Here is an 11,487-nt window from a genome sequence, read left to right as displayed (position 1 = left end):
TTGTAATCCCCCTCTTCCACCTCAATACTAGCTAGTTAGTTTTTCCCTGTTCTCTGACCACATAATACCACTATTGAGATCGTGCAGAGAGATCTGACATGGAGGTGATTCCTTTCACTTCTTTCTGAGTTGCACAAAAAGCTGTCAAATTCCAGACCAAAGAATGTATTTACTTATGTTTGCTGCAATAAATCACAAAAGATTTGAAATGATAATTCATGGTTTGTATACAGTATAATTTACCATAAAGTAAAAAACAGGCTTGATATAACAAACAACAGCAATTTGAAGTGTTGAACTTTGCATATGGAATTTCTTGCACATTTGTAGTGTGAGATATTATCAGTGGAACCTGAATATTGCTTTCATAATAACATGCAGGTAACTCACAGAAAAAGTATATAGAATACATAGAAAGAATACATGTTATTCAACTTAGGATTTTTTGCATTTAAGAAAACTATTTACATTCAGACATTCAAAGGTAAAGCTTCGAACTCGCCATATCACAAAAGTATCTGCTCATGGATTAAAACAACTTTAGCACTGTGGTGCAAGTGCAAGTGTACCATGATGTGGCCAACAATGTTGTTTATAACACACTTCTTAAGAATTTGATGCTAAACCTTTAGTAATTTATCCAGGAATGTCATTTTTTGGCCTTGTTATTACAAAAAAAAACCTTCTGGAAGAATCAAGCCTATCAAAGGACATAAATAAATAAACTGTCATTTATTTAGATTTTAAATTGTTGCATGACAATTTAAATATCCTCAGATACTTAAAGCAGATCCTGCAATATTGAATTTATGCCATGAAGGTCTTAGTTTGCATTCTATGTACCTGAAAAAAGTTTGTTAATTATCGAATTTGATCAAAATAGAGATTTTGGTCTTTTTATAGCTTTATACGTCAGGTAAAATGTTCATGCTACTTTTTGTCTTTTTCTTTTGAAGACCTGTTTTCTTGTTCATGCTCTTTGACCTATCAGATATTTCAGGGGAAGATGTTACAAACTAGACAGATAGTGACAGTGTTTATCTTTCAGAGTGTGAAATAGGGCTCCTGTTTATAAAATAAGGAATAGCTTTAATATTATGTGTGTTACAGGCAGACAAAAAAAAAAAAAAACTAAAAACCCTAAAAACCAAAAACACATAAACCAAAAACTTAAGGTGCACAATAGAAATCTAGACACATGAAAAAACACATATGATCAGTATAAAAGGCTCTGTTTTGATGCATGAGTTCATCATACTAAAATGTCAGTAGTAGGTATATCATGATTTCTTGCTGATGTGTACTTCACTGGTGGAGGAGGAGGCTTGAATGGGGGTGGCTTATCCAGCCTGACAAAGAAAGACAGAAAGAGGTTAGCAAACAGAAAGGTGACAGACATGACACATAGATATTCTGACGTTTCGCTCACCTTTTCTGAATGAGGTATTGCCGGTAAAGAATCCCAATCAGAACCAACACAAGAACAACAGGGATGATAGCAAACACCACATGTGACTTAGTGGTACTCACATCTGCAACAAAGAGATAATGAGATAAATTAAGAAGAAGAGTTCTGATCTTTTTCTTCATACCCTGTCGTCCTGCATTTGTCAGTTTTGGTGACATCCTCTTATATACAGTACTGTGCAAAAGTCTTAGGCACCCTATTTTTTTTTAGTACAAACTTTGTTATAGATTTTTGTTTTGTGACGTCTACATTATTGATTCAGTACAAAAACATTTTAGATTTCCATACATTAGTTTTCCAGCACAAATGAAATGTTACAGAAAAATGTTTGTATGTCAGTAAAGAAAGCAGCATATTACATAAGAGACACTTTTCAGACATAATAACATAATGAAGGCTGCTCAGCAAAACTTACAGCTCATTTCCTTATAAAACTGCACAAATTGTACCTGAGACTACTTTTTTTTTCAAAGCGAAGGATCATCACACCAAATATTGACTTTGTTTCATTTATTACTGTTTACTGCTCTTTATAGTATTTCTTTAAATGTAGAAACATTTAGTTTCATTATTTTTTAAGGCGTCTTTGCTCTACAGCATTTCTTTGCACAGTTCTGTAGTTACTAACAGCCATAAGCTGTATGACATGATACTGTTAGCATTTCACAGCATTTCAAAACTGGGATGCTTCATTTTAGGCATTTTTTTCCCCTACTTTGACAAAGTGATACATGTCTGAAGTATTGGCTTGCAAAAAAATAAAAATAAAAATCACATTTTTTGGTTAGCAGAACAACTTTAGGCATTTGTTGCAATATACAAGGTAGTGCTTTGTTTCCAGGCAGTTGACATTGTCTTAATCTAAATTAATATCTAAATATTGAAGTAGAGCACAGTGTTAAACTAAATTATGTAGTAACTAGGAGAGATTGCTTGCATCACCCTACCTTTTCTTGTAATTTTGGTTGTTGAGACATTGCTTATTCCCACAGTGGCCTTGCTTATGGAAGCCGATGTAGAGGTGATTGTACTGGTATCTGGGTGTACATGGCTGATTTCTGTGCTGGTAGATCCTGGGCTGGATGAACAGCAAATCTCAGACAGTGTCCTGCCCTCACTTGAGGAGTGTGTGAAGGTGGTGGCTGAGCTCTTTACATCCGTGTGTGGTGTTGTGCTATTTACATGCACCACGGTGACATTTCCAGTAGATGGAGCTGAGGTTTTGATATACATGACTTCCTCTGTAGATGTCTCAGGGGTGTCAGTGGTGCTGCTGGTATGGTGCGGTTGGGATGTCGGCATTGTAATGTTAAGTTTGGGTGTTGTCATAGTTGTGATACTTATCTTTGTTGTTGTTTCCATAGTCATGGTGCTGCTCAGATGTTCTTTAGATTGAAAGAGACATCAATACATATTGTGTGTTATTAAACACTCTAGAACATAAAGAGCCACATGACCCAGGGGGAACAATATTAAAAATGGAAATCTACACAAATGAAAATGCAATATACAGTTAAATTAACACCCATGAAAAAAATAACATGTTCCATCTCTTAAGATGAACTTGTTAAAATGAATGGTCTTTGTAAATATAAATAGGCAACAACTGGGGCATAGCTAGGTACGCTGAACCAACCATTATTTTAATGAGGGAGATGAACTGCTCTCACTGTGATCACAGTGTGGATCTGTTTCATTAATCAAACTGCCACTGAGAATTAGCAACCACATGCCAGTTTGCTCAAAAAGAAGAAGAAGAAAAAAAAAACGCAATTATTTATCAATGCTGTAAGTCTGCAATGTCTTCTTGTTTGTCTTGCTGAACACAATTTATGAGTTTATTCAAAGGTTGTCCCTAATTTTAACACCGATAACCTAGGACAGGGATCGTCAGCTGGTGGACCGCGGTCTGGGTGCAGACCCAGCAAAGTATTTCAGAGGATAAAACCAATAACATTATTTTAACTGTTTGAAAAAAATGTGTAATGATTCAGATAAATTCTCTAAAACATTGTTAATTATTTTGGTCATCCTCCAATTTGCTAAAGAAGCATATAAAGATGTAAGTTAAGCACAGTTATTTTCACTTCCATCTGTAACACCCTGTCCATTTTGTCCTTAGAAGAAACCACATTTTGAGCTGTGGTATTGCTGAAGACCCTGAATAGCAGACTGCCTAGCCATTACAGGAAGTGAGCTAAGCGTAAGCAACAAACCCAGCAAACATCAACCCTTTAGTCATGTAGCTTTATCAGAGTCCTCAACCTCATCACAGATTTATGCAGTCATTTTGACACACTCACCCGTGTGTATCCTGTTTATCACAGTAACTGTAAAATCCTTCTGTCTGTGTAGACGAGTATTTCCAGTCTGAACAATCAGGCTGTAAATCCCAGATTGATCAGGACTCACTGACCGCAAGTTTATACTGGCACTGGAGGACACTGTCATGTTGTCCTGTAGGAAAAGGGCAAGGCATCTTAGGCATATATGTATATGGGTATTATCTTTTTAACTAGGCAGCTGGCATTTGTCAGAGAGATAGGTATGTGCTCACAGGCAAGAGTGCATTTAAGAGATGGAGGTCCAGGAAACAGGAACCAAACTAAAATCAGCATTTGCTTCCACAAATAATCTTTTGTGTATACAGCTTTTAAATATACTCAAGTATATATATACTTTTAAATATACTCAAGTATTAAAACAAATATAAAAAGGTAAAAAGTAAATGTTTTTAACTGATGAAATTAAGTTAATGTCATGTTTTCATATCAAAAGCAATTTTTATTACTTAACTAGTACTGTTAGAAGATGATTTTTGTTTTAAAGCAAGTACTCCATTTTGCCTGAAACAGCTTAAGGTTAGTTTGGTGGTCATATGTGTGATGAATACTACATAGTTTGATAATAGAATTCACTGGAAGTAAAATATCATGTAAATAAAAAACCAATATTTACCATTATCTAATTTGACTTGCTGCCAAGAAAATTTATGCTAGCTACTGGAATCAATGCTAGTCTAACCTGGCATTAGTAGAGAAATTAGACCAACTTGGCCATGGTTTTTCAAATTAGATGTTCATGCTTAATAGGGAGGTAAAACTTTAGTGAGGTAGGGCCAGAGGTGCTGGTCCTCAAGTTCAACACTGCAATCCAGTAGTTTATCCAGCTTCAGATGCACACAGACAGTTTTAACTACATTGTGTAGCATGAGAAGGTCCCAGATGATGAATTGGCACAAATCTTGATATTTTTTTTCTATATTGATGTACTTGAATGAATTGATTGGATGTTAAACTGAGCCCATTTGACATATTTAGCATATAGTCACTGGCTTTATGAGAGAAGTAGAGACCTTCCTCATTTGTAATGACTAATGAGTACTTCGAAGGTCTAAATAAAAGTATAAGAGGTAATAAAATAAGTCTTGGAAATTAAGTAAGAGTACATGTTTTTTATGTCAAAAATACTCAAATAAAATATACATTTACCAAAATAAAACTTTTCACCCCTGCCAAACAGAGTATAAAGGTTAAGTATCTTGGGTAGTGATAAGACCCATAAACATGAATCTACATTTTATTACATGTATGTGTTTCTGACGTTCAGTTCAGATTGTAAATTACCTTCATCCAGACAAAACGCAAGGACTTGGAAGACTTTGTATTACAAGTAATCATCAGACTTGTCCCAGTCTCAACTTGTATCTGGCTCTCGGAATTACACTCTATGTTGTCAAGAACTGTTTGGCAGAACAAGAATAATATTTTCAAGCATTTTTAAAAGAAAGCATTAAGATTCATGTTCACCTTCATCCATCTTAATTCATAATGCATGTGAAGTGTGTAAAAATGTATGTTATTGATAAAGATGAAGACTCACAGTCTACATTGAGGTGCACAGTTGCACTGAGGCTTTGTAAGTGTTGGTTTGATGAGTTCCAGCGGGGCTGACAGATCAGGTCACTGTTGTGCCGAGTAATGTTCTGAATTATGAACTTTCCATCCTGACTTTCCATTATTGATTGACTCTGTAGGGAGGAGCAAATCAAGATGATGGTAGGGCAGGGCAAAGTGAAGAAGTCATGCAGAAGAAAATGAGTGGGTTGTGACTGAGCACACAGCAGAAAACTTTTCACTGCTGTAAGTTTTTTGACTCACCAGTGAGGATAATAACGTGTACTTTTCAGGTGGAGGATCACTGACACATGAGATGCTCACTGTGTCCCCTTCTATTACAGTTCTGTCAGTGGGCGTGACGTTCATTGAAAATTTTGGCACTGGGACCCAAACATTCATTGTGTTCAGATGAAGACATTCAATCATAATGTATCAGCAAAGAAATTATTATTTTCCAATTTTGTATATCTATTACTATAAAGTTTGCTATGTGTAAATGAAAAAGGAAGAAAGTATTTCTGAGTGATTACGTCTAAAGATATACAGTAATTATATACCTGTATAATTGTATATCATGATAAAGAAATCTGGAATAGGTATACTATTATCATTACTTGTATATTGTCTAGCATACATTCTATGATAATAGAAAGCTATAAGCAGATTCTGTGAAAATATATTTTTTTATATTATGATACTGTGAATCTTATGTAGTGTTCCACCCCTAATTAAATCCATTATGAATTTACCTGTAACTTGGACTTTTGTAGAGCTTTTGATACTGCCATCAGGAAATGAGGCAATATCACAAACATAGACTCCGCTATCTTTCTCTGTAACCTCCTGCAAATGCAAGATGGAGCCTCGCAGCTTTGTGGTGTTTGTATTGTACACCAGCTCCAATTTAGTTCCCACAGAGGAAGGAGTAGAAGGACTATAGGCAGGATTAAACACCACTAATTTTTGCTCTCCCTGTTCTCCCTCTTTATGCCATTGTAACTGAATGATTTTTGGATGCTCATGGAGCATGATGCACGGAAGGCTGATGTTCTGTCCAACTGTCGCGTTCTCCTCTGTTTTGTGTTCTATGAAGACACTCTGAATTCCTGTTGATTAGTTTGCATAACATTAATCAGAGATGTACAGGTTGTTCTAGATAACTCTTGGAGATTTTTTTAAATGTTTAAATGTTCAATCTTTGTTTGAATTTCACAGCTGTGTCTTATACAACACTCTAGCGGTTTCTGAATGTCTTTCAAACAACTGATTCTCACTATTAATATCAGAAAAAAGCATGATCCATTTCCTAAGAATATACAGATGAGAAATAAATAGATATAAATTTGAAAAAATAAATTGAGATAGAAACTGAATAGATGCTTAATCAATTAAATAAACCACAGATTTTTAAACAGTATGATATGGATGTACTTAAGGCTTGTGTATAAATCAGGTCATGCTTACCTTGAAAAATGTTTATAAAAATTAGAAGGCTGGTAGCTTTATTAGTCATGACAGAAGCCATGACTGAAAAGACAACAGTTAGTTTTAGAGAAAGAAAAGAAATGACGCATTGCACAGGAAGTGGCTGTAGGCTATACCACGGAACAGACAGGAACAAGAATATCTGCATCTGCACACATCCTTGTTCCTCACACAGACCGCACCAGAGATTAACACTGTGAAATCTTGAATATGTAAATAATAATTTAAATGTATATGTGTGATACATGATTATACTTGAGTACTGATTATTATTTTTAAATGATAATTTTTTAAAATATAAAATTTTCATCTCTATGAAAGAAATATAATTTTGCCATCTGTACATTAAGGGATTTAGACAGTCATTTTATTTTATTTCATTTTTAAAAAAGAGATTTTGGGCATTTTTAAAAGTCTTTGTGTTAGATTTGATGATGAGGTTTTCTTTGAAGCACTGCTCGGGCCTGTGCACAATCATGACCTCCTTCCTAGTTGAATTTTGGTTTCCTGTTGAAATGCTCAGTATGAAAGCGTACAGCAGCTTCAACGATCATGCAGGTGAAAACACACACACCACACACACACCACACACACATATGAAGATAGAAACATAAAATGGGGCTTTCCAGTGAATGAAAAAGGCCTACATCAACATATGCTCATTATATTTTGAAACCTGCAAATCTTGTTTGGCCGAAAATGTAAAAGAATGCAAAAATCTCCAAAATGTCTTTGTCAGCTTAATTTGCAGTATATTCCAACAAACTTTCAATGTTTAAAGACAGGTAAATATTTACAAAAAATGAAAAGTAAATATAAATTAAAATTATAGCTAGAGAGTAAAAAAAGTAAAAAAAAAAAAAATCAGCATCATAACATTTAGTTCAAATTTCAGGGATGTTAATCATTTTCACTTTTTCTCTATGTTAAAATGTGAGCCAGATATATAGGCCTAATGCTTCTAGATCTGTGATCTAATCTTCTTTATGTTGAATAGGCCTGCACCTGAGCAGGTTTCCGCTCACAGATTTGATGTCTTGTTAACGAGCTGAATAAAATCTTTGAGGAGCAGACAAATCTTGGATGAAGTCAAATCAACAGCAGTGCAATCCAGCTAAATAAGTAATTCAGTAATTGTCAGATGGAGGATCGCTGACATATACACTCACCAAGCACTTTATTAAGAACACTATACTAATACTGGGTAGGGTCTCCCTTTACCCTCAATTCTTCATGCCATGGATTCCACAAAATGTTGGAAACATTCTTTTGAGATTCTGGTCCATGTTGACATGATTGCATCACGCAGTTCCTGCAGATTTTTCAGGTGCACTTTCATGCCGCGAATCTCCCATTCTACCACATCCCAAAGGTGTTCTACTGGATTCAGATCCGGTGATTGGGAACGCCACTGAAGCACAATGAAGTCATTGTCATGTTCATGAAACCAGTTTGAGCCAATTTTTGCTTTGTGACAAGGTGCATTATCATGCTGGAAGTAGCCATTAGAAGATGAGTAAATTGTGGCCATGAAGGGATGCACATGGTCAGCAACAATACTCAAATAGGCTGTGAAATTCCCAGGAGATCAGCAGTTATAGAAATACTCAAACCAGCTTGTCTGTCACGAACAATCACGCCATGGTCAAGATCACATTTTTTCCCCTTTATGACGGTTGATGCTGAAGCTGCTGGCCCGTATCTGCATGATTTTATGCACTGCTCTGCTGCCACACGATTGGCCGATTAGATAACTGCATGAATGAGTAGGTGTACATGTATTCCTAATAAAGTGCTCAGTGAGTATATGACGCTCTCACTGTCTCCTTCTATGACGGTCCTTTCTGGGGTTGTGACCTCCATTGAGACCTGTGGTACTGAGGCACAAAATTGTGTTCATGTTTATGTTCAATGATATTGTATCAGAAAAAAAGATTATCCCCCAAACCGAGCACAATACTTTAACTGTATGCAACTGTATACTGTCCAGAACTGTTTGGCAGAGCAAAAACAATTATTTTGCATTAAGAGTCACATTCGCTTTTGTCCACTTTAATTCACTCTGCATGTATAAAAAGTGATTCATATTTCTTTGACCATGCATCCGAGCATGTCACAACGTTATATGCACATACTTGCATAGGGGTCAGTCTTCATACTTGCAGGTAATGTAAACGTGTCCACTAGGGGAGCAGTGTCATGTGAAACCACATTTTGAAAAGTGCTCGAGAAAAAAATAGAAACCTTGAATGATGAATTACAAACCAATTCAATTCTCACTGAAAGCATTTTTAAAGCATTTTCACACTGTATTCAACAGGGGCACCACTGGTGCACAGTGTGTAACCAAACGTAACAATTGCTCTGCTGCTGCATTTTCTTTGATAATAGAAAATCCATGAATTTACCTGTAACTTGCACGTTTGTGAAGGTTATGATGCTGCCATTGAGGAAATGAGGCAATATCACACACATAGTCTCTGCTATCCTTCTCTGTAACCTCCTGCAAGATGGAGTCATGCTGTTTGTTTCACTGTCCAGCTGCAATGTAAACCAATATTAAAACATCACAAATCATTATAAACAATCTGCTCTATTCTATTTATGAATTAAATATTGTCTTGTTAAAATTATAAGTAAAACTATAATACACAAATAGTTTGGGTTACAGATTATGGAAATATAATATAATAAAATTCTGCATTCTAGTTGTGTTATTTAGTATGCTATTTACCTCAACTAATGAAAGCTATAGCAGCGGGCAGAGCTTTCTCTTACAAAGTTACAAAGTTATGGAACAGCTTTCCAATTAGTGTTCAGGACTCAGACACAGTCTCAGTCTTTAAGTCTAGGCTGAAAACATATTTTTGGTCAAGTCTTGTTAATAAGCTTTTCTCTTAGGTAAAGATGTAGATTTGGAAGATTCATGGGCATAGGGTGTTTTGGTAAACTGGGATGTTTAGATGATGTTGCCCCAACTGACACGTCCCCCCACACGCATACACTCAGATTTGTTGACGGTGGAGTGGCTGGTTGCTTTATGTCACAGGGCACCTCCTCTCTCTCTCTCTCTCTCTCTCTCTCTCTATCTCTAACTCTCTCTCTCAATACACATTCTGCTCTCTGATCCTGACTCCTTCTGCTCTCTGGACCTGCCTGATTTATCCTGAAGCCCTAATTCTCAATTCAAGTGGGTTTTTATTGTCATTCCTCAACACAGCTTGTATACATTGGAACAAAATATCGTTTCTCCCAGACCATGCGTGGGACAATAAATACCATGCAAGGGACAATAAATACACAGAATATGTGCTGTAACCTGAAAACCATGTAGCAGGTGAAAACCAGTAGGTGTGAAGTCCTACTGGATTTGGTGTCCTAGCCCAGGTGAGCGTTGGGAGGCAGCAGGGTGTTGAGATCTGACTGCCTCAGGGAAGAAACTGTTGCAGAGTCCGCTGGGAGTCACATAGATGCTCCAAGTGGCAGGGGGGTGAAGCGTCCGTGAGATCCCGTTGGGCTCTCTTTGAGGAGGGAGCCCTCACTAGCGTGCCTCGCGGTGCCGGCCCTGCTTCTGCCGAGGCAGAGCGACGGTTGCGCTCGTGGGGCTCGCAGATGGACCTGGCGGGGGGAATGGAGACAGGCCCGTCCCTTTCTCCTTCCTCACCCTCCAGGTCCACTGTCCCCTCCCTGGGTTCGGAAGCACGCTCTGCGGTTTCTTCCCCCCGGGGAGTGGACTCGGCGCTCCAACTATCGTCCTCCGAGGAGGTCGATGTGGAGAGCGTCGACCCAGAGCCGCAGTCTCCTCAATACGAGGAGCTGCTCGAGGTGGTTACGCGGGCAGTCGCTAAGCTGAGCATTGACTGGCCCGCTGAGACACGGCCTGAGCCTCATTGCTCCAAGCTAGATGAGCACTTTTTGCGCAGTAGGCCGCCACCTCCGCCCCAGAGGCTGCCCTTTTTTCCAGACCTCCACACTGAGGTGTCGAGGTCCTGGAATAGGCCCTTTTCACCCCACTTCCTCCCATTATGCTAATGTGGCGGGGCTGGACTACTCCGGCTACAGGGCGATGCCCAGGGTTGAACAGACGCTAGCCAGCTATCTGTTCCCTGCTGCTGCATCGTCCCTGAAGGCTCCGGCATCGTCCCTGAAGGCGTACACGGCAGAGGGTCAGGCTGGTGCGTGTCTGCACACCATGGCGGTGTTACAGGCATACCAGGCCGACCTGCTTAAAGAGCTGGATGAGCACGGGGAGATGACGTCTGAGCAGGTAGCGGAGCTCAGACGGGCCGCTGATCTGTCCCTCCGCACCACCAAGGAGACCGCCCGTGCTATCGGTCGGTCTATGGCAGTCCTGGTGGCGGCGGAGAGGCATCTCTGGCTGACCCTGTCTGATATGAAAGAGAAGGACAGGGTCGTGCTCATGGACACCCCGCTTACTCCCTCGGGCCTGTTTGGCGACGCTGTAGACTCCGTCGTCGAGAGATACCAGCAGGCCCGTGCTCAGGCAGCGGCGTTCCAGCGGTTCCTCCCCCGTCGCTCTCTAGCTCGTGGGGCTGCTGGGCGGGGGCAGCCCCCTCCGTGTACCGCCCCCTCCTACAGGGAGGCCCAAAAACAGAGCGTCGCCTCCCGTGCTCC

The 11,487-nt window shown here is 38.9% G+C and overlaps 1 protein-coding gene across 2 annotated transcripts; it reads right to left on the bottom strand.

The window, feature by feature from the left end:
• Positions 1-202: 202 nt before the first annotated feature.
• Positions 203-10,354, bottom strand: si:ch1073-15f19.2 (T-cell surface protein tactile). 2 transcript variants are annotated; one of them, XM_034312941.2, is made up of 10 exons: positions 10,172-10,354; positions 9,261-9,393; positions 6,117-6,473; positions 5,629-5,747; positions 5,351-5,498; positions 5,095-5,210; positions 3,772-3,925; positions 2,416-2,853; positions 1,430-1,532; positions 203-1,349 (listed from the first exon to the last, which is right to left on the bottom strand). In XM_034312941.2, exons 2-10 carry the CDS (start codon positions 9,370-9,372, stop codon positions 1,253-1,255), a joined length of 1,644 nt encoding a protein of 547 aa, XP_034168832.2. In that variant the 5' UTR covers positions 9,373-9,393; positions 10,172-10,354; the 3' UTR covers positions 203-1,252. The 2 variants fall into 2 exon arrangements, with proteins under 2 accessions (XP_034168832.2, XP_026797819.3); XM_026942018.3 differs by lacking the exons at positions 9,261-9,393; positions 10,172-10,354 and adding an exon at positions 6,832-7,681.
• Between the last annotated feature and the right edge of the window lie 1,133 nt (positions 10,355-11,487).

The sequence above is a fragment of the Pangasianodon hypophthalmus genome, chromosome 17 (genome assembly GCF_027358585.1).
Source record: "Pangasianodon hypophthalmus isolate fPanHyp1 chromosome 17, fPanHyp1.pri, whole genome shotgun sequence".
Lineage (NCBI taxonomy): Eukaryota > Metazoa > Chordata > Actinopteri > Siluriformes > Pangasiidae > Pangasianodon > Pangasianodon hypophthalmus.
Note: the sequence above shows the minus strand (reverse complement) of the source record. Positions and strands in the feature narration are given on the sequence as shown.